General features: G+C 36.8%; 1 protein-coding gene across 1 annotated transcript; it reads left to right on the forward strand.

Annotated features, from left to right (window-relative positions):
* The first annotated feature begins 3,948 nt into the window (after window positions 1-3,948).
* Window positions 3,949-6,785, forward strand: LOC134529360 (uncharacterized). The gene is made up of 2 exons (XM_063363340.1): window positions 3,949-4,302; window positions 5,793-6,785. Exons 1-2 carry the CDS (start codon window positions 4,158-4,160, stop codon window positions 6,629-6,631), a joined length of 984 nt encoding a protein of 327 aa, XP_063219410.1. The 5' UTR covers window positions 3,949-4,157; the 3' UTR covers window positions 6,632-6,785.
* Window positions 6,786-24,357: the final 17,572 nt, after the last annotated feature.

Here is a 24,357-nt window from a genome sequence, read left to right on the forward strand (position 1 = left end):
GCCCAGGCATAACGTTGTGTGAAGTTGTTTTTTTTATTTTGATGGAGTAATTCATAAAAATGTATTATTTTATTTCATAAATTGAAACTGGGGTGGATATAGGATTTTAATATATACATATATACACATATATTGGAAATTTTATGTAGTCAGATATTTTTGTCTTATTTTTAATGTCAAGTATGGAACATTTAATCAAGAAGAACAAAAATTTTGCTATAAGGGGTGGGAAAATATGATGGGGTGGTTTCTCTTAATCTCATGTGTATAATTATTTTACTTGGTTTTCGAAATCAGTTGTAAACAGTATTCTTTGGTCAAATGTGCAAAATTTCATCAAGAGCTACAGCTATAGACTACGGGATGGAAATATCATGTGAACAGTGATCTTCCTATTTTTTTTCAAACAGATGAAAACAATGATTTTCATTTTACTTTAATCGTTAGCTCGACAACATCTAGAAGTAACAAAATTTTGTTTTATGGGGTAGGGAAGGGTGGTGAAGTGTTTTTTTTTTTTTTTGCGAAATTTTATGTGAACAGTGGAATTACTTTTTTTTAATCAGATGTAGACTGTAATTTTCTTCTTAGTTTGAATGTCAGTTATGCAAAATTTAAGCAAGAAGTAATAAAGTTTCACTTTATGGGGGTAAGAAAGGGGATTCAAAGTGGTTTTTTGAACTTGAAAGTGACAATTCCCTTGTTTTGAAGGTGAAGTGTGCAAAATATCATCAAGCTTGGGACCAAACTGTAGATTTGTACTAAACAACGAGCATGTAAAGAAAAAAAAAACAACATAAATGGTCCTTAATGTGTACGTATACATTCACATGTTCTTAATCAATCACTTAGAATGAAACAGTACAGTATTTTCCTACCATAAGTAAATTTATGAAACCAACGCTAGGGACTGATCCATGTAATTTAAGTTATTATAATAATTAGTTCAACAAGTAATAATATAATTTTTTTACAATATAGTGCTAAAATGTAATAAGTTGTAAAAGAAACACTAAAGAAAGTTTACTTCAGTAACGGTATTTAAACCTGCAAAATTCTCATTCGAAACCATGCACTTAAGCACTGAGCTACATAAACACAAAATATTTATTGAAAATAATGGTTTATCAATACATAATCAAAGGATTATTATTTATTTTAAAATTTGCAAATATTTGTGGGTATTACAGTTGAAAAATGTATTCCAGGATAGTTTTGCTATCACAAAGATATATTTGGCTCACAGATACGCTTGTTACGTCCCCCGATTTTCACGTAAGCGAATATATAAAGGTTAATGCAGCCACAAGCGGTGGGCTATCTGGACGACGTCGGCTCGTGGCGCATGCGTATTATATAGACTTCATGTTCAAATTCCCTCCTTGGTGCACGCGCAATTAATTAGATTTCCGACACAAGTGAAAATTTCATCCTGAACGCGCCTCAAGTATGTATAACTTATAAAATGTACATCCAAGACACAATAACAATCACTTAATTGCTTAAAGTAATTTTACTTGCATTTAAGTAAACTAAACAATACATTCTATGATAAACCCTATAGTGCGTGTTTAGAAAAGTGACACTGTTATGAGGCAAGTAAAATGTTGATTAATTTTGATTAGTAGAATAAAAATCTTAAATTTATTTTAAATCTTGACTTTATATTTCGTCATTCGTGAGGTAATTAGATTCATAAAACAAAATGATGGGAACTTGGCAATTGGCCACACATGTCACACAGAAATTTCTCAGAATTTGGCGGAAATTAATGGCAATAAAACTTGTTATCACTGATATGGGATTGGATGCGATTGCTTTGCCACTGTGCTGCATTGCTCGGTCAACTGAACAAAGCTCTTCACATTTACCACCACGTTTGCAATCACATGTACCCATCTTTCGGTTTTAGATATCTTTTCACTCACGAGGGAGTTATTTTGCCGCACTGGTGAGACAATGCGTTTGCATTTCAGAGGACCCAGGTTCGAATTCCGAGTCAAGACTTTCTAATTTACATTTTCCATGTCATTCCGTTATCACTCCAAGCGAAATCTGTGATTTTTTTTTCAGATGAAACTTCTGCTCATATTCTTTCTCGTTCCTATTTCTTTACCTGACAGATTGGCACCTCTGAATCTTTTATATTGACGTAAATCAAGATAGCTTACTCCACCAGTTTACCCAATTATTTGATTGATACAAAGGTTTACAGTTTTAACAGCACACAGCAGTTGCCCTATAAATGATTTGTTGGCAGTCGTTTCCATCATGGCAACAAAGTTAAAGTTGAAGATACTTATTTTATCTGGTCCTTACCATATTTTAGTAAGAAAGTGACCTTAGAGCCCCTTCACACAGGAGACTCGATCGCCAGCAACTGAGTGGTGAGCGAGTCACTGTCAACTGCTGAATCATTGCCTTGATAGGGATTTCCTGCGAGCGTTCACACGGAATACTGTCTCGTCAACTATTGGAAAATCTAGAGGGATAGTTGCTCGAATTTTCTCTCCCCGTGAGTTGCCCAGACATTGCCCGCCACCGATGTCAACCAATGGTACGTTCAGTTAAGTAAAAGCTTTCACACGGCAACTGTGTCTCGTCAAATTTCCTTCTTTTTTACTGTAAAAATGTATTCTACGTTTGATACCGAGACATTAATTTAGTTGCTCTTGAGTGGCCAGCCCTGTGAAAAATATTTAATGTTGATTACGTTAATAAACTTAGGGAAAAATATGTGGTACAAAATTTACGAACCTAGTACAATATCATCAACTTAGTATTAATTGGTTATTATAAAGCCATAATAATCAGAAAATATTCTTGATGATATATTTTTCTAAAGAACTATTTTTTATTAAGTTTTGCACATTTGTCTATACATTATATTGTCTCATGTCATTCATATAATTAACACCTTATTGTGACTGCAACTCATTCCTCAACAGGTATACATCAACACTACTTCAACACGAGTTTCAAAATTTGACTCAGTTCATGTATCTTCCCTAGAGACATTATAAAGTAGTTGTTAAAATTGATTCAAAAATGCAGTAAAAAATTGGGAAATATGAAAGAGAAGTCTCGTTCTTTCAGTCTGGCAGCATTAATAGGATAAATTTTTCTTGATTACTTTTTTATCTTAGCTCTCGGTATACGGCATTTGGTAGGAGTAATTTCGTGAATGTACTGGAAGTCGCATGGAACGGGAATGTGTACCCATGGTGCTGCCATTTGTGGCGGATGGCACGAACCAAAGTTCATAGAGACAAAGGAAACCTTTATTATATCAACAGTTTAGTGCATTTTAACAAGTTGGGCCGTATTTTATAAAATTTCTTGTCGAAATTCAGGTCTAAAAACGGGTTTAGTATTTATCCAGGTTTTTTTTTCTTCGTTTTAGTCGGAGCCGTGTAATTATAAAGTTTAACATTTCACTCTGAAAATCGATTCATTTGATAGTCGACGTAGCTGCTCCGGCAAAACATTCTAGCGGCGGTATGGAAACTACTTGTGATTTGCGCCCAGAAAAGTATTTTAAATACAATTTTCGTTTACTTATCAAGTTCAACATAATTTTAAAGATTTCTACATTAAATGTTGTGCCCGGTTTTCGTTTTATAAGTGTATTTACAACATGAGAACACATGAATTTGCTTTTTACAGGGGTTAGATGTCACACATCTCTGGCAGTACCGAAAGACTTGCTCACTTTTTTTTTCTTCCTATGGACACATTCGCCCTATATCAATGCAATTAAAATGGATTTAATGCCCGTAGCACAAGAGCGTGGCGCTCACTTCAGCGAACAGTTAAACACTGGATAATATCGAGTGAGATCTCCTTAGCATTCGGGAAACTATTTTTTAAAAAGTTTCAGGCGTGGCATCTGCAGCTGCCAGGTCTCGGAAACTCGTGAGCGACCGATAGCCGGCAACTAAGGCCCTCCTCACACGGGGATACTGAAGTTGCTTAGATACCGCGAGACTCGGCGACCGAGCGACTCGTCATGTAGATAGGCATGGCGTCACTCAGACGGCGATACTGGAGTGGCGGAGACTGGAAGTCGTAAGCAACGTAAATCCCGGCGACTCAGCATGCTGGTCTCCACGCTACTCCAGTAGCCTACGCGGCGCGATACTGTATTGTAGCGAACAATGGGCGAGCAGGCGTTTAATATCAAATTTGTAAACGAAGTTGAGAAACACCCAGAACTCTATAACTACAAGTTGAAAGGGTATTCAAAAAAGGATGTGACTGACAAAGCATGGAATGATGTCGCAAAAGAAGTGCAACTCACAGGTAAGTTGACAATATCTTAAACAACAATAATTAGATATAAAATATCTATCATAATAAACTAACTTGTGAAAAACCAAAATGTATATGTAAACAGCATGTTTTATATTTAGTATCTCACAAATACATTATTAGTAAAAGAAATATAGTTTTTATACAATGGTTATTCGTCCTTCGAAGAAATACCTTATTCTAAAACGTTTGTAACGTATAAAAATTACTTTCTATTGATATCTTTTCTTGGTTCCCAAGGGAATTACGCATGGTTTTTACGAACTTCGATAAAACTTACCACATGTTCAAAGTTGTTGTCATACTCACAGTAACCTACAAAAACACATGAAATACTTTAATACCTAATTAGTTATTGTAACAGTATTTCCACTGCCATGGAACAGAAGCCCGGGGTGTTAGAAAATAGTTTGCCAAGTAATTCCGCACTTCATGAGCAGTAGACCGATCATGTAACGTTAGGTCTTCTAGTGGCTGTGGATTGATGTTGGGCGTTTCTGAGTTGCCAAATGGTTCACCAGCAAAATATTTAATACCTTCACTTTTCCGAATGAAGTTGTGAAGAATGCAGACAGATTTTATTACATCAACCACTCTTTCCGTAGTTCGGCAGCGAATAGCAGTGTTCAACACTTGGAACTTTTCTGCCATCATTCCGAAAGCGCACTCCACTGTTTTCCGTCCTCTGCTCAATCTGTAATTGAATATTCTTTTAACATCATCAAGTGTTCTCTGAGGGTAAGGACGCAGCAAATATTGTGACAATGGAAAGGCCTCATCTCCAACAAAGTAAAAAGGAAAGTCAATCTCATTGTCGTCATCTGGTAATCGTGAAGGCGGTGGTATGTCTAGTCCTCCATTTGCAATCCAGTGTTTGACAGCTGATGCGCGAAACACTCCTCCATCGCTGTTTCTACCTGCATAGCCAGTTTCAATAAGAGTGAAGAAACCATCTGCATCACTGCTAGCCAGCAGCACTATTGAGTGATACATTTTGTAATTAAAGTTACTTGAGCCAGTTCCAGGTAATTTTTCTATTCGAATATGCTTACCGTCCAATGAACCCAAGCAATTGGGTAAATTCCACAGTGAATAGAAACGCTGTGCTATCATTCTCCACTTTTCTTCTCCTGGGACAGGCATGTAGGACTCTTTCAACGATTCCCAAATTAATTTGGTAGTTTCTCGTATGATGTTGATAACTGTGCTTTCTCCTCTAGCAAAGTACATCGACAGCGATACAAATGTACCTCCTGTTGCCAAATACCTGCAACAAAGTTAAATTAAATTTTACTTCATAATACATTCCCCATGTACCATTTATATATTTTTTCTTCAAATAATAAACATATGTTGTATATATCTGGATTATACTTAATACTACTTCACTTTTGTATTTGTTTTTTGTTTACTGTAAATTAGTTAGGAATTCATCCATTGCAACGATTTATATTTATGTGAACAATGTTGTTTGTTTTCAGTTAACGAATGCAAAGAAAAATGGAAAAATCTCCGTTCAGTTTTTGTCCGTCACATAAAGCCACCTCCAAGTGGTTCAAGTTCCAAAAATAAGAAACCATATTATCTATCGGAGGCAATGAAATTTACCCTACCATTCATAAAAACGCTTGGTACACCATCGGGGAATTTGCCAGAAGTCATCAATGAACAAAACCTGGAACACAGTTCATCTGACCCAACACAAAATACGGAAGACGTTGCGGCTGAAGAGGAGGAATATATCTCAGATAACGCAATACTAACTACAACACCACAACTTTCCCTTCCTTCACCTATGCTGCCAAATACTGACTTCTCGCAAGAACATGCTCATCATTCCCAACAAATGACTCATGATCCCTTTTCCAACCCAAAAGATAATTTATCAAAGCGTAAAAAGCAAACAGTGACGGAAGTGGACAAGTCCTTTATGGAATACATGAATGCAAAGAAAAGGAAACTTGAATCGAATTCAAACGATGATAGGCAAGTAAAAAAGTCGTTTCTTCTAAGCCTTTTACCAGAAATCGAACCTTTGACAGATGCACAAATGAAATCATTCCGACGTAGGGTTCTGCAGCTTATTGATGACATCACGAATCCAAAAGACATGCACCAACACGTACCAGCTTACCAACAGACCCCAACTTACTCCTACAGTGTTTCCACGCATTCATCGTTGGCTACAGATAATGCTTCAATTTGTTCGTCGCCTGGAAATCAAACTATTCCACAGAAAGTACAAGATACTGAAACGCAACAGTATTTTGAAGTCATCCAAGAGACTTTACAATATGAGCAGGAACATAATGTGATGTGATGTTTTGTTGGGTGTGTAAACATATAACTTTGGTGTACGTGTTTTTATCTCTATTATGTTGTTTATTTTTGTGTTTACAGTCATGATTTGAATGTTTGTGTAATGGGTATTCTTTAAATAGTTTATATATATACATTTTTTCTTTTGCAGTACATTATTTGAATGTGTATTTCTTAGGTATATTTGAATTAAACATTGGAATGAATTTATGCATAAGATATGTTTATACTTTCACCTTTCAGTTGACTGGAATACTTGGGTATAAATAACTTTAGATTATTTAACCTGTTAACGTTAAAGTGCACATTCTTAAGATCCATACAACAGCCTTTTTCCACAGATAAAATAAGTAATTGCGGCCTCAAGTTAAAATGCATACATTGTTTTTATTCGCCAAGCATCAGTATATACGTTAAAATACTTGGAAAGAAATAGATTTGTGTTGAAGGGAAACATTTAGAAGTGCCTTAACAAAAATTCGTAATAATTTGTATTTCTTAACTTACTTACCTCAAAGTTATCAGCAATCGTTCACCGGGGCTCACGCATTCCCTCATAGTGGTATCCCTATAATACATCGCAGGTGTAACAATTTCCGTTAACATTTGGTAAGTCTCCTTCGTCATTCTGTAGAAAGCGATGAATTTTGAGTCTGTCTCTTGCAATTCTTTGGCCGCGACAAATAATCTACAATTAATGTTCCTTTCTATATATGGATGAACCCACAATCTTTTCCTACTTCGTTTTCTATAATGTTGATAATATTGGATAACAATATCACTATCGTCACTGCTGTTATCACTGGACATTACATACAATATATAGGCACTTCACGGTTCCACAAGATACTCGGGCTGTACTCACGATGCATTTTTTCCTCCCAGTCTCTGATATTTTAGTAGCGTCGTGTGAAGATAACGGGCGACTAGAGTCACCCAGTCACACAGTTGCCTAGTCTCCAGGCTACCAGCGATCGTTTTGTAGGCAACTTCAGTATCCCCGTGTGAGGAGGGCCTAAGTTGCCCGTGTGGAAGGTCTCTTATACACGGTCACAAGATGTCGATAATAATGTTTTTTATCGTTTTCGAAGCGTCGCGTAAGACAAAAGTAAGCATTGGCAAATAAATGAGAACATACAGGAGATACTTTATCGCTTCGTTGCAACGTAGATGTGGTCTTGAAACCCTCATTGTCGTATATAGTTTTCAAAAATAATCATATCACAGGTCAAGTATATGAAACCTAGGTCATACTTTTTAGCTCTCGCCCTTACTGTTCTTTGTATTCAAAATTTAAATTTGTATTTTTTTTTTAATTCTTGGCTAATTATGGCTCTCGTAAGCTTTATTAAACCATCTCTCACCGCGATTCCAGCCCCATTAGATCTAAAGACTACGCTCCACACTCATATTCTCTCGGGAATCAGAGGCTCGAGCGGGAACCTGATATCAAGCACCAGTCACTAAGGCCAAGTTGCGCTTGGTGGAAGCTTGTCAGTCGTCCTAGTAACACTTTCGACGGGGCTACGCCGCGCCAGACTGATGACAAACTGACTAGAGACTAATGTGGAACAGCTCTATACTAACAACACAGGCCAGAGGGTGAAAAATAACCTACCGGCAAGAGGTGTGAGTACAAAAATATGGTGCATAATCAGGTGTTAAACATTATTAACTCATTTCCAAGAATTTTGTAGCACTGGAGGTTTATTTCACCCATAGCTAAGCCGGTAAAGTAATTAAAAACCAATATTCTCAGAAAGAATAAAGTTATTTTCGTTTTAATAATGTTAGTATTATATGTTTTAGACATATACAAATTTTTTTTCTGCCATCTACCGGACTGACTTGATAACAACGCCAAGTTTGCACACGGGATTCTCGGAGCTGTCCGGTAGTAGTCTCCAGTGTATTTGGTGCCGCTGTCGCCTCCAGCCCGGATTCAATCAGAAGCAACCCTCTCGGTGGCGCCGTGAGGACTGAGACAAAGGGGCTTCCGGAGTGTGAAAATGGCGTGCGACCAGGTGGTGGACGTCGCCGTGGTTTGTAAAGAAAACCTTCCCTCAAGGGGCGGGAGGGTTGGAAGAGAAATCTAAAACTCATTTACCCCGGGACAGAACCACACCCCTCCCCCTTTCGGACGGGTCGATATGCTGTAACATTTAGGTTACCTACATACAGCCAAAACATAGGAGTAGTATGTAAATGTAGGTCCGGCGCCAGGAGCCAGGTGGTACTGTAGAGCCAACCGCTATCTTGGATTATTACGTCACGGGGGTTATCTTGGATGACCCTGAACTTTTACTTTAAACCTTGACCACGAACATTTGTCAAAAATGGCCAGAAAAATACTCAAAATATGACCAAAAAAACGCCAAAATTTGTTAAAATTTCAGTTTTTATGAAAAACAAATCTACTAATAAATCACATAAAATAGTAAAAATATATAATTCCATATTTAAAGGGAAAAAGTCCCGTTTTTAAAGAACGTTTCCCGTTTTAGTCCACCAAAAAATTCCACAGACATGAAATATCCTCAAAGAGGCTCAAATTAATCATCTACAAGCCTCCAATAAACTTCTGAGGACATTTGAACAAGACCAACAGGCTGACATGGTCGACATATTAAATTATGACGTCATCGTTTCAATTTTAGTTACGACCACCAATTTTTTAATTCCATAACTATAATCGGAAAAATTTGGGAAAATTTTAATATATATAAATATGTATATAATTAAAATTTTAACAAAAAAAATTCCGCCATTTAGAATTTATGTTATACCCGCCATCTTGGAAATCCGTAATTATTTAAATAGAAATTCGAAAAGAAATTAATTCAATAATATAAATATTTTAAATTAAATTTTATAACATTTTTTTTTAAAACGCACATACATCATGGAGCTTGGAAACATCGGTTGAAACTCGGCGAGAGCAAAAAAATGGCGACAGAACCTTCCTCCACAGAAGCCACCGATAGACTGACTCCCAACACTAATGCCAAGGTATATATATCGCCAGCTAGGATATGATGTTACATCCACCATCTTGTTTTCGTCTGCTGGATGCCGCCATCTTGGATCCGATACACTGGTTTCGTCTGCTAGAGGTCGCTAATGACATGTTAATTTAATTTTTACCTGCTAGAGTGCAATAATTTCTTTTTACCAGGGCACCCTTCATCTTGTTAGTCGAATTGGCAGCCATTTTGAAAAACAAAATTTTTTCAGTTACAAAAAAAATCTCTATTCTTGCTCAACAAAAGAGAAGTTCACATGTTGGCAAAATATGATTTTGTAATTTTTCAAAAAAAAATAAATTATAAGTTTGTAATTTTTATTTTTATTAATTAATTTTTTTCTGTGATTATCTGATATTAAGTAAAGCAAGGGTTGGTTTTCTCTTTACGCTCCAGGTTTTTCCTGGTAATATTTTGATGATATTCTCCATGTGCTCCTATTAATTCCTGTGGTTTCTCCAAGTGCTTCTGGTTATTTGTGAAAAATAGGTCTCTGCATGAAATATTTTTTACTTACGAGTCATATAATTTTATTCAGTGTCACATTTAATTAGTAAATTTCTGCTACTAAATCAGCACTTAAAAAGTTTTCATCAGGTGCAATTAAAACAAAAATATCCTTACTCAGTCCGATAATATGGGATAAGACAGCTGATAAACACTGTAACGCAAGACGAACTTCTTTGTCCTTGATGTCTAGAGAAGCCCTCCTTCTCTTGCGAGAGAGCGCATCCCGCATCCCACATAAAAAAGAATAATATTTGCAGCTACACAACATGTGGCATCATCTGTTGTTGAAAGCAGAACTACTTGTGACAAGCTTCTTCGCTGATTAAAATAAAAAAAATATTATTAAAGTAATTGTTTCAATTGAAACCTCTCAATTAGCACCTGACATTAGTCGTACAAGCTAACATGTATCCTGGTTCGATGTCCTACTGTATGCAACTGGCTACCAACTGGATGTGGCTGGTTAACATCTTAAATTACTCAAGTGCTCTAATGCTCCATCAGCTCCAACAGCTCGAAAAACACTTACTCCCCAAGTGCTATAATGCTCCAACAGTTCCAAGACTCCAAAGATCCAATTGCTCCAATTGCTCCGAATGCTCCAATTTTCCAACAGCTCAGAATGGCCCAATGCATCAAATGATACAACAGTAGTATAGGATAGCCGGAACTGCGGCAGGCTTCAGGCTGTGGATTGTGTGGATTGTGATTGTCGGTCCGCCATCTTGGATTTGTGACGTCACGACGGCCATCTTGGACTCAAAAATTCCTCAAAATTCCTCAAAATTCCTCAAAATTGACTCAAAATGACTCAAAATTTCCCGTTTTCGAGGGAAAATTTCCCGTTTTCGAGGGAAAAATTCCCGTTTCGAGGAAAAATTAGGATTTCGAAAAACCACAAATGTCTTGCCTTAGAAAGAACACAAATTCCTGATATAGGCTTAAGCATCCTTAACTACAGCCTCTGATAAGTCTCTTTTAGGATTATGACGTCACCGTTGCAATTTTCGTTACGCCCGCCATCTTGAAAATCCACAATTTTTATGTTAGAAAATCGGGAAAATTTTTAAAAATCATTAAAAAAATTATTTGATCGAATTAAATAAAAATCTTAAAAACCACTGTTGCAGTTATCGTTACGGTCGCCATATTTGATTATATAAATTTTACATATTTCGTTACACCCGCCATCTTGGTTGAGTACCATGTCATTCTTACACTTTATGTTACGACCACCATATTGGATCCTATTAATGTTGCAATTATCGTTATGGTCGCCATCTTAAAATTTAGACGCCATCTTGAAAATCCGTAATTTTAATGCTAGAGATTCGGGAAAATTTTTAAAAATCATTTAAAAAATTAACTAATCGAATTAAATAATAAAAAAACCTTAAAACCACCATTGCACTTTTTCGTGACGGCCGCCATCTTGAAATCACCCGCTGGAGGCCGCCATCTTGTTTTCGTCTGCTACAGTGTGCCGATACCATGTTAGTATAATTATCTGGTCACAATAATTTTGTCCTCATCTGTTAACATTGAAAATTGACCTTGGCCTTTGACCTTGACATTGAACTTTGACCTTGACCTCGAACTTTGACCTTGACCTCGAACTTTGACCTTGACCTTGAAATTTGACCTTGACCTTTAAATTTGACTTTGTCCTTGAAATTTGACTTTGTCCTTGAAATTTGACTTTGTCCTTGTCGACCCTCATGGATCCGACATTTTATGTTCAGTACATGCCACCAGGAGCTACTACCTGCTGGAGTACACCATATTGTGTGTTTACTTGTATTATAGAGTACATTTCCATCTGGATAATTTTATTCTAACCCGCTATAGTGCAATAATTATTTATTATTACTGAGGTGCCCGCCATCTTGAAATTTGGTCGCAATCTTGAAATATTGTAATTATTTAGCTAGAAATGCGAGGAAAATTCCAAAAGTCTCCGAAAAAATCAATTATTAATTTACAAATTGAATAGATGAATTCCTGTCCACGGATCGATTCCTGACCAGTGAAAGTTTCAACTAATTATTAAATAAATTTTATATTCTGTTTTCCATTACCTTTCGTGGTGTTTATTAATCATTCACTTTACGAAAAACAACTCAAGTCAATATACCTGACCAACGAATTAATACAGTGCCAATTAGCCTATTATGAAAGTCTAATTTTTCAATAATCTGATTAACCTATAAGCCGTTCATGTACAAAGCCACACATATAGATCAATTGCCTTCAGTCCATGAGACCGAGACATGTCATTATCAGACGTATAGGCTAGTCATTTCAGGACCGCATGTCCTTCGTCGTTAGCTAATTATATTCAATTAATCCATCGTGACATTTTTATACATTCTAAAGGACCAAGTAACCTTGAAAAATATTTTAGTAACACCAAGAGGTTTTAAACTAGTAAATATTCAATCACTACATTTTGTGCTACGCGCAATCAACAAAAAGGAAGCACCGACAAAGAAAAGGCAGCACCATCAACGAAAAGGAAGCACCATCAACGAAAAGGCAGCACATTTGAAAGCACCGACAACGAAAAGGCAGCACCGCCAACGAAAAGGAAGCACATTTGGAAGCACCGTCAACGAAAAGGCAGCACATTTGGAAGTACCGACAAAGAAAAGACAGCACCGCCAACGAAAAGGAAGCACATTTGAAAGCACCGACAACGAAAAGGCAGCGCCGGCATCGAAAAGAAAGCACATTTGGAAGCACCGTCAACGAAAAGGCAGCACCGACAACGAAAAGGAAGCACATTTGGAAGCACCGACAACGAAAAGGCTGCACCGGCATCGAAAAGGAAGCACATTTGGAAGAACCGACAACGAAAAGGCAGCACCGTCAACGAAAAGGCAGCGCATTTGAAAGCACCGTCAACGAAAAAGCAGCACATTTGAATGCACCGTCAACGAAAAGGCAGCACATTTGGAAGCACCGACAACGAAAAGGTAGCACATTTTGGAAGCACCGTCATCGAAAAGGTAGCACCATCAATGAAAAACCAGTACATTTGGTAGCACCTACAACGAAAAGTCAGCACCGCCAAAGAAAAGGCAGCTCATTTGGAAGCACCGCCAACGAAAAGGCAGCACTGCCAACGAAAAGGCAGCACATTTGGAAGCACCGACAACGAAAAGGTAGCACCATCAATGAAAAACCAGCACATTTGGTAGCACCTACAACGAAAAGTCAGCACCGCCAAAGAAAAGGCAGCTCATTTGGAAGCACCGCCAACGAAAAGGCCGCACCATCAACGAAAAGGAAGCACATTTGGAAGCACAAGTTTCGAGAACTTAGTCTTAGAAATCTGAATACAAGAAAAATAAAACATTAAATTTTTATAATTGCAATTATTTATTTCTTTACATTATACAAATACAAGTAAAACAAGCCATTATTGTATGTAGCCAGCTTTCCTCAGTTCTTTGAAAATGAATGATATTTCTTTGATGCACGAATATTTTCCTGCACAAAGCGAGTCATATAGAAGTCTTAGCCGGTCAACCAATATGTTTGGATCGTTCCATGAAGTGTAATCAGTCTCTTCTACAACCATCTTACTTGTTTGATTATTATAAATATTATTTTCTCTGGTGTCTTCCGTTTGAACACCATCCTCAGGGTAACTTTCATTATCGAGACAATGATCATCACAAGCTTGATCCGATTTATTTAATATATCACGATGTTTCCATCGTTTCGGTCTCAGGACACCACCACAGTCGTCGATTTTGGCTGCTTTAGTTGCTTCATCACAGTCTATTTCTTTGTCAAAAGCCGCAGAGTCGCTGTAGCAATCACCGTAGAAGGCATCATCTTCACCCAGATTACCGTAAGAATTCGATGTCGATGATGTCGAAGCGTCTTCATCGTCTTCATGCTTCCTTTTAAGGAGTCCATTATTTTTACAAAGTAGGAAAGATCTACTTGAATTCGGCTGGAATGTATTCTCACTTTTCATGTTAAAGATTCTTCCATTGTCTTCATTCTTCCATAAATCATAATCGTCCTTCAATTTAAGTTCATTGTCGAGATCGGAAGAGCAACGAACATAATCTCTCCCAAGACAAGGAAAATTATTGTCGTAATGCCGATCACTCTTCCTTAGTCTAGTAGAACCATCGTTGTCATCTAGCTTGTACACAGGCTTGGCGTTACAAGTTCTGTCATGTCTTTTTAAGCTCTCTCTCCGCGTAAACGACTTGCTACATCGAACACAACTAATCATATTACGTAGTGGATTTTTATCACAGTCATTCTTCTCGTGTTGTCTTCCATTCTTTCTCAAGACAAATTCTTTGCTGCAAAACTTACACCTGTGTCCTTTCGATACAGCAACAATCACCGAATCAGGATTCATATTAGTTACTGAGACTATGGTCAGATGCAAACTGAATTAATTAAATTAGATACATTACTTAAATATAATTTTTAATATTTCATCTGCAAGAATTAAGTTACCTCATACAAAAGAAATTGTTACATATGGTCTCGATTATTAGCATGAGATGTCGCCACGTGTTGTGTTGAGTCATAATTTATTTAGTTGTTTTATGTGGAATGCGGGAAGCTCACTATCGATTGCAAAACAAGGATGGCTTTGCTAGACATCAAGGAGAAGGAAGTTCGTCTTACATGTTAGTACTCCACGGATGTCTCATGACATATTATTTGAATGAGTAATGGTTGCTTAATTTTTATTTCCACCTGGTAAAAAAAAATTGCAAGTGCTGATTTAGTAACAGATATTCTCGAATTAAATGTAACTCTAAATAACACGTCATGACTCATTAGGTAAAAAATCCGTCATGCAGAGAGCGGTTTCTCATAATAGACAGAAGCACTTGAAGAAACCACAGGAATAATCAGGAGTACTCGGAGAAATCTATCATAATATTGACAAAAATAATAGGGAGCACACGGAGAAAACCATCTCACGTTTCTTTGCTATCATATAAATACAGAAAAAATATTTAATAATAAAATAAATTAATAAAAAAATTTAAATTGAAAAAAATTAAATTGAAAGCAGCAATAATCAGGAGCACACGGAGAAAACCATCATAATATTGACATGGATAATCAGATGCACTCGGAGAAAACCACCACACGTTTTCTTTGATATCATAAAATTACAGGGAAAAAAATATTTAATAAAAATAAATAAAAATAAATTTAAAATGAAAAAAATTACAAAAATACATAAAATTCTGGCTTGTACTAGATCTCTATCTTTGTTACACAATGAGAAGTTCACAAGCTAGCATAATCTATTTATGTATTTTTGTAATTTTTTTCATTTAAAATTTTTTTTTATTTATTTTTATTAAATATTTTTTTCCCTGTAATTTTATGATATCAAAGAAAACGTGTGGTGGTTTTCTCCGAGTGCATCTGATTATCCATGTCAATATTATGATGGTTTTCTCCGTGTGCTCCTGATTATTTCTGCTTTCATTTTAAATTTTTTTAATTTAAATTTTTTTATTAATTTATTTTATTATTAAATATTTTTTCTGTATTTATATGATAGCAAAGAAACGTGAGATGGTTTTCTCCGTGTGCTCCCTATTATTTTTGTCAATATTATGGAAGATTTCTCCGTGTACTCCTGATTATTCCTGTGGTTTCTTCAAGTGCTTCTGTCTATTATGAGAAACCGCTCTCTGCATGACGGATTTTTTACCTAATGAGTCATGACGTGTTATTTAGAGTTACATTTAATTCGAGAATATCTGTTACTAAATCAGCACTTGCAATTTTTTTTACCAGGTGGAAATAAAAATTAAGCAACCATTACTCAGTAAAATAATATGTCATGAGACATCCGTGGAGTACTAACATGTAAGACGAACTTCCTTCTCCTTGATGTCTAGCAAAGCCATCCTTGTTTTGCGATCGACAGTGAGCTTCCCGCATTCCACATAAAACAACTAAATAAATTATGACTCAACACAACACGTGGCGACATTTCATGCTAATAATCGAGACCATATGTAACAATTTCTTTTGTATGAGGTAACTTAATTCTTGCAGATGAAATATTAAAAATTATATTTAAGTAATGTATCTAATTTAATTAATTCAGTTTGCATCTGACCATAGTCTCAGTAACTAATATGAATCCTGATTCGGTGATTGTTGCTGTATCGAAAGGACACAGGTGTAAGTTTTGCAGCAAAGAATTTATCTTGAGAAAGAATGGAAGACAACACGAGAAGAATGACTGTGATAAAAATCCACTACGTAATATGATTAGTTGTGTTCGATGTAGCAAGTCGTTTACGCGGAGAGAGAGCTTAAAAAGACATGACAGAACTTGTAACGCCAAGCCTGTGTACAAGCTAGATGACAACGATGGTTCTACTAGACTAAGGAAGAGTGATCTGCATTACGACAATAATTTTCCTTGTCTTGGGAGAGATTATGTTCGTTGCTCTTCCGATCTCGACAAAGAACTTAAATTGAAGGACGATTATGATTTATGGAAGAATGAAGACAATGGAAGAATCTTTAACGTGAAAAGTGAGAATACATTCCAGCCGAATTCAAGTAGATCTTTCCTACTTTGTAAAAATGATGGACTCCTTAAAAGGAAGCATGAAGACGGTGAAGACGCTTCGACATCATTGACATTGAATTCTTACGGTAATCTGGGTGAAGATGATGCCTTCTACGGTGATTGCTACAGCGACTCTGCGGCTTTTGACAAAGGAATAGACTGTGATGAAGCAACTAAAGCAGGCAAGACCGAAGACTGTGGTGGTGTCCTGAGACCGAAACGATGGAAACATCGTGATATATTAAATAAATCGGATCAAGCTTGTGATGATCATTGTCTCAATAATGAAAGTTACCCTGAGGATGGTGTTAAAACGGAAGACACCAGAGAAAATAATATTTATAATAATCAAACAAGTAAGATAATGGTAGAAGAGACTGATTACACTTCATGGAACGATCCAAACATATTGGTTGACCGGCTAAGACTTCTACATGACTCGCTTTGAGCAGGAAACTATTCGTGCATCAAAGAGATATCATTCATACTCAAAGAACTGAGGTAAGCTGGCTACATACAATAATGGCTTGTTTTACTTGTATTTGTATAATGTGAGGAAATAAATAATTGCAATTATAAAAATTTAATGTTTTATTTTTCTTGTATTCAGATTTCTAAGACTAAGTTTTCGTAACTTGTGCTTCCAAATGTGCTTCCTTTTCGTTGATGGTGCGGCCTTTTCGTTGATGGTGCTTCCTTTTTGTTGTCGGTGCTTCCAAATGTGCTGCCTTTTCGTTGGCAGTGCTGCCTTTTCGTTGGCGGTGCTTCCAAATGAGCTGCATTTTCTTTGGCGGTGCTGACTTTTCGTTGTCGGTGCTACCAAATGTGCTGGCTTTTCATTGATGGTGCTACCTTTTCGATGACGGTGCTTCAAAAATGTGCTACCTTTTCGTTGTCGGTGCTTCCAAATGTGCTGCCTTTTCGTTGACGGTGGTTTCAAATGTGCTGCCTTTTCGTTGACGGTGCTTTCAAATGCGCTGCCTTTTCGTTGACGGTGCTGCCTTTTCGTTGTCGGTTCTTCCAAATGTGCTTCCTTTTCGATGCCGGTGCAGCCTTTTCGTTGTCGGTGCTTCCAAATGTGCTGCATTTTCGTTGTCGGTGCTGCCTTTTCGTTGATGGTGCTTCCTTTTCGTTGATGGTGCTGCCTTTTCTTTGTCGGTGCTTCCTTTTTGTTGATTGCGCGTAGTACAAAATGTAGTGATTGAATATTTACTAGTTTAAAACCTCTTGGTGTTTCTAAAATATTTTTCAAGGTTACTTGGTCCTTTAGAATGTATAAAAATGTCACGATGGATTAATTGAATATAATTAGCTAACGACGAAGGACATGCGGTCCTGAAATGACTAGCCTTTACCTCTGATAATGACATGACTCGGTCTCATGGACTGAAGGCAATTGATCTATATGTGTGGCTTTGTACATGAACGGCTTATAGGTTATTCAGATTATTGAAAAATAAGACTTTCATAATAGGCTAATTGGCACTGTATTAATTCGTTGGTCAGGTATATTGACTTGAGTTGTTTTTCGTAGAGTGAATGATTAATAAACACCACGAAAGGTAATGGAAAACAGAATATAAAATTTATTTAATACTTAGTTAAAACTTTCACTGGTCAGGAATCGATCCGTGGACAGGAATTCATCGATTTTTTTTGTAAATTAATAATTGATTTTTTCGGAGACTTTTGGAATTTTTCTCGCATTTCTAGCTAAATAATTACAATATTTCAAGATTGTGACCAAATTTCAAGATGATTGGGCACCTCAGTAATAATAAATGATTATTGCACTGTAGCGGGTTAGAATAAAATTATCCAGATGGAAATGTACTCTATAATACAAGTACACACACAATATGGTGTACTCCAGCAGGTGGTAGCTCCTGGTGGCATGTACTGAACATAAAATGTCGGATCCATGAGGGTCGACAAGGACAAAGTCAAATTTAAAGTTCAAGGTCAAATTTCAAGGTAAAGGTCATATTTTCAAGGTCAAGGTCAAATTTCAAGGTCAAGGTCAATGTTCAAGGTCAAGGTCAAAGTTCAAGGTCAAGGTCAAAGTTCAAGGTCAAGGTCAAAGTTCAATGTCAAGGTCAAAGTTCAAGGTGAAGGTCAAAGTTCAAGGTCAAGGTCAAAGGCCAAGGTCAATTTTAAATGTCAACAGATGAGGACAAAATTATGGTGACCAGATAATTATACTAACATGGTATCGGCACACTGTAGCAGACGAAAACAATATGGCGGCCTCCAGCGGGTGATTTCAAGATGGCGGCCGTCACGAAAAAGTGCAATGGTGGTTTTAAGGATTTTTTAATATTTAATTCGATTAGTTAATTTTTTTAATGATTTTTAAACATTTTCCCGAATCTCTAGCATTAAAATTACGGATTTTCAAGATGGCGTCTAAATTTTAAGATGGCGACCATAACGATAATTGCAACATTAATAGGATCCAATATGGTGGTCGTAACATAAAGTGTAAGAATGACATGGTACTCAACCAAGATGGCGGGTGTAACGAAATATGTAAAATTTATATAATCCAATATGGCGACCGTAACGATAACTGCAACAGTGGTTTTTAAGATTTTTATTTAATTCGATCAAATAATTTTTTTAATGATTTTTAAAAATTTTCCCGATTTTCTAACATAAAAATTGTGGATTTTCAAGATGGCGGGCGTAACGAAAATTGCAACGGTGACGTCATAATCCTAAAAGAGACTTATCAGAGGCTGTAGTTAAGGATGCTTAAGCCTATATCAGGAATTTGTGTTCTTTCTAAGGCAAGACATTTGTGGTTTTTCGAAATCCTAATTTTTCCTCGAAACGGGAATTTTTCCCTCGAAAACGGGAAATTTTCCCTCGAAAACGGGAAATTTTGAGTCATTTTTAATCAATTTTGAGGAATTTTGAGGAATTTTGAGGAATTTTTGAGTCCAAGATGGCCGTCGTGACGTCACAAATCCAAGATGGCGGACCGACAATCACAATCCACACAATCCACAGCCTGAAGCCTGCCGCAGTTCCGGCTATCCTATACTACTTACAACAATTTTTAAATACTCCAATGCCCAAATGCTTCAAGTGTTACAGTGCTCCAAAAGCTCCAAGAGCTTCAATGCTCCAATATCTCTAAGTGATCCATAGCTCAAATTGCTCCAAGTGCTCCAATGTTCCAATACACCAAGTCCAACAGCTCCAAGAATCAGATTTCTTGAAATAAAGAAACCATTTTAAAATAAAAAAATACATATTTTTTATTACATTTTTGCATGCAAGTAAAAATGTCAATATTGTATTTAGCCAGCATCCCACAATTCTTTGAGTATTTTGGCTACAAGATGAGTTGCGAGTATTTTCCTGCCCTAAGCGAAGACATCAGTAGTCTCAAAGGATCGACCAATATGTTAGGATCTTCCCATGATGTGTAATCGATCTCTTCTGCAGCTGTCATTGTCTTTCCATGTTTAATATATATTTTTTAAGATAATTATCATCCCAGTGATAATCGTTACCTTTATCTGAATATTTATTTTTATCTCAATGTTTCCATCGTTTTGGTCTCAGGATTTCATCACAGTCTTTGAATGTGCCAACTTTAGGGGCTTCATCTCTGTCTTCGATTTTATCATTTTCATGTCGTTCTCTATTGTTCAAAATTTCAATGAAGCGACTAGCATTTGATGTAAATATGTTTTTTTTTTAATTTCCAAAGAATATGTTACTTTCATAGTTAGCCTTTAAATTAAAAATCATTAGCATGATCTTGGATAGAATTTTCAGCATTACCATTTTTAAATTCCACTTCATCATTATATTGTTTAATAATTGGCCTTCATTCCATTTCCTTGGTGTTGCAGACCTGTCTTCTTTATCTTTAGTAAGCTCAGTTGTACAGGTCTTGCAATTTTTATTCAAGAAATATCTTCTAGCAAAGGATTTTAGACCCTGACTGCAATTCAATGGTTTTTGGCAAAGACCCAAAATACACTCGCTCCTCTCATGATGTTTAGTTTTTTTCTCAAGTTTAACTCCTCGCTGCAGTATCTACAGTGGTGTCCTTTTGATAACGAGCCAATATCCATGTAAGCTTCTGCGACTTAGATGCAAACTGAGAGTTTTAATTAGAAACATTTACTTAAATAGAACATTTAATATTTTGATTTGGCAAGTTCAGTTAATTTTGAATTTTTAAATTCTCGTGATCAAGTAATACTGCTTTTTAACAACAGATGTCACCACATTTTGAATGGAGGTAAATTTTTTTTTTCATGTGGGGTGTGGGATGCTCACTCACAATCGCAATAGGAGGGTCTCACTAGGCATCAAAAAGAAGTAAGTTTATCTTGTATGATACTGTTTCTCATCCATCTCAAAACATAGTGACCGAATCAGTAATAAATCTAGTTTTTTTTTAAATTCCACCTGATAAAGCTATTGTAATTGCTGATTTAATAACAGATATTCACTTATTCAGCGCACCTCTGCAAAATGACATGTTTCATTAAGAAAAAATTTGTTTTGCAGAAATTGTTGTCTCAGGAATAACCATAAATACTCGAAGAACATAAGCAGAAATCTCGACATTCAGGCACACATAGAAAACTAATGACAATGGCTTCTTGCCAACATTAAACAATAGAAGGAAAGATACATTCGAGAATCAGTAGAAAATTTAAAACAACTTGCAAACATAAATAGAGAATATTGCTACAAATTAAGCAGAAAATTGGATAAATTCTTCAGAAAACCTTTAAAAACTAGCTGTTTATTTAACAGAGACAGGTCGCCTCTGTTAGGCCATACAGCCCAGCCAATCAGAAGAGAAGAGGCTACTGATTTGCCAGCACTCCCCAGTCAGTCACAGAAGCCCAGCTTCGATTGGCCAAACCAACAGGCCAACCAGACGAAATGAAGGTTGTGATTGGCCCATAGCTGCAGCCAATCGGGAAACACTACCCTCTCAGGTGAGAGTATTAAAAGGGAGGAAAACTTGTTATAACCTCTTAGCCAGAATACTTGACCAGCTGAAGCAATAGAAGTAAAAACTTCGCAGTTCTCTGGCCTTCGTGAAAATATGCAAAGACTATAAGGTGCTTCCTAAGTTCATACAACTCCACCAGAACTTCTTGACTTAGCAGACAAGTGAATTTACCATACAGCCAGCACTGCTTTTCGGCGAGAAAGAATACATCAAACTATAAGACATTAGCATTTTAATGCGAAGGAGATTTTTGACCTGCACCTGAAACTTTCCAGTCAACTATCAGCTGCAACTTGGGATACTCTGAACAAAATAACAGTTTAACAAGCCTAAACAATTCTGTGGCATTCCACAGCGTGTGCATTAAAAAGTTTTAAGAGCTCCACAAGAAAAATATTTCACCTGCTTCGGACAAAGTCAAAGTGGTTGTCAATATCTCTAACAAATATCTGGATGAATCGTGTGTTTCTTTTTTCTCTTTTCGCAGTCGAACTAAGGTAATCCCCAAAGAATAAATTGTTTTGGAGTAAAATATGTCATCAGTTGCCTGCCTTCAACCACAGCAGACGATACACGCCTGGAGAAAAAGATTAATTTGCAATGCCAAGCCTCCCACACAAAACATTAGCAGGGAAGAAACAATGGCACTGAAAGAAATATGCAGTGACAAAAGTGTTGTTACTTTGAAGGCAGGCAAAGGAAATGCAACAGTGGTCATGCATTCTTCAGACATTCCTCTTCGTAAAATATTTTAGTGCAATCGGCTCTCGTACCCATGCACTAGCCAAATACTTAAACGGATTAATCCAAACTTTAGCCTCTCATGTTGGAAATTCTGCACATTTTATTTATATTCTTCAGTAACTTTCTTTTCAACCAACCGATCTTCTGGTCAAATTTGATGTGGTATCGCTCTTCACTAAAGTGCCTGTCCCAGAAGCCCTTCAAATTCTCCTCACATCTGGGAGAAGACCGCCGAGAAGAGACAATATGAAGCTCACAGAACACTGTGTTTCTTCTACCTTCTCATTCAAGGGGCAGATCTACAAGAAATATGAAGGTACCACTATGGGCTCACCTCTCTCCAACTCTTAGCTTATATTTTTATGTACGAATTTAAGGAGAAAGCAGTAAGTACGAGCCAGCTTAAACCCAAGTGCGGGTACAGGTATACAAATGACACATTTGTGATTTGGAGCCATGGCAAAAATAAGTTGCATGGCTTCCTGAAACACCTGAGCAGCATCTATCCAAACATAGAATTAACCATGGAGGTGGAAGTAGAAGGAAAATTGCCTTTTTTTAATGTCTTGGTCACAAGAGAGCATAACCACATCGGCTACAGTGTTTACAGAAAGCCAACACACACAAACAGGTATCTACAGGCGAATTCACACCAACCTCCATCTCATAAGAGAACAGTCATCTCAAATTTGGTCAACACAGCTAGAGAATTTGTGACAAGGTAAATATTGGGGAAGATATGAAAGATCTAGCGAGTGTTCTTCAATTAAATAACTATTCAAAATCAAAAATTAAGAAAGCCAAGAATCCACCTCAACAGCAAATGAAACAGAATCTTCTTAATAAACCCTTATTTTTATGTCATTTGATTTTCCACCCAAGTGGCAAGAATAATTAGGAAAAATGAAATTCATACTATCTTTAAACCTATAAACAAGATTGAGTGTTCTGAAACATAATGAAAGATAAAACTCCAGCCGATAACCTAGCTGGCATGAACAAGTTTTGGTGTTCTAGTGGCAAAGTACACCTCAGTAAAACCTGTAGACGAATAACCAAAAGGGTTTAAGAACATATCAGCGACAATAAACATGGAAAACCACGATCAGCTATAACAGAGCACTCCTTGGAAAACAGAGAAAGTATGTTTCTTCGACCAATTCCACACCATAGGCAACATCTGACAATACAAGAATATATACATTCGAGAATCAGTAGAAACATTAAAAAACCTAGAAAACATAAATAGAGAAGATGGGTTCAAATTAAGCAGAATATGAGATCCTCTCTTCAGAAATCTTAAACCCTAGCTCTGCATCTAACAAAATACTGGTCAACTCTGGTTGTCCAAACAACCCAGCTGATCAGAAGAGAAGATTCCACTGATTTGCCAGCACCTCCAGCCAATCACAGAAGCCTAGCTTCGATTGGCCAAACCAAAAGGCCAACTAGACGAAAGGATGGCAGTGATTGGCCCATAGCTGCAGCCAATTGGGAAATAATTCCTTCTTAGGTGAGAGTATTAAAAGGCAGAAGAACTTGTAATGGGGTTATCTGCCTGTCATGTTAGTGCTGACTCTCATGTCTGATGGCATCGCCCGCCTGGCAGGCCTCATCTCCAGTGCCGGTTGTGTTCTGAAAGGCATGAGATTTTGAATTGCAGCTTTAATAAATTAACTAAAATTTCCTTCTTCGTAATATTAAGTAGGCTCGCTGGCAGCCTGGCGGGAAACGACTAAAGTCGCCCCCGAAACAACCAGTGCCACCCAAAACAATGCGGACAGCAATTTCCAAGCCCCCAACCCCCCCCCCCCCCCCGCATGGTAGATTCTTTTCTACTCTGTCCAACTCTTCTTCCAGATACATCCTTC

The sequence above is a fragment of the Bacillus rossius genome, chromosome 2 (genome assembly GCF_032445375.1).
Source record: "Bacillus rossius redtenbacheri isolate Brsri chromosome 2, Brsri_v3, whole genome shotgun sequence".
In the NCBI taxonomy this organism is placed as follows: Eukaryota; Metazoa; Arthropoda; class Insecta; order Phasmatodea; family Bacillidae; genus Bacillus; species Bacillus rossius.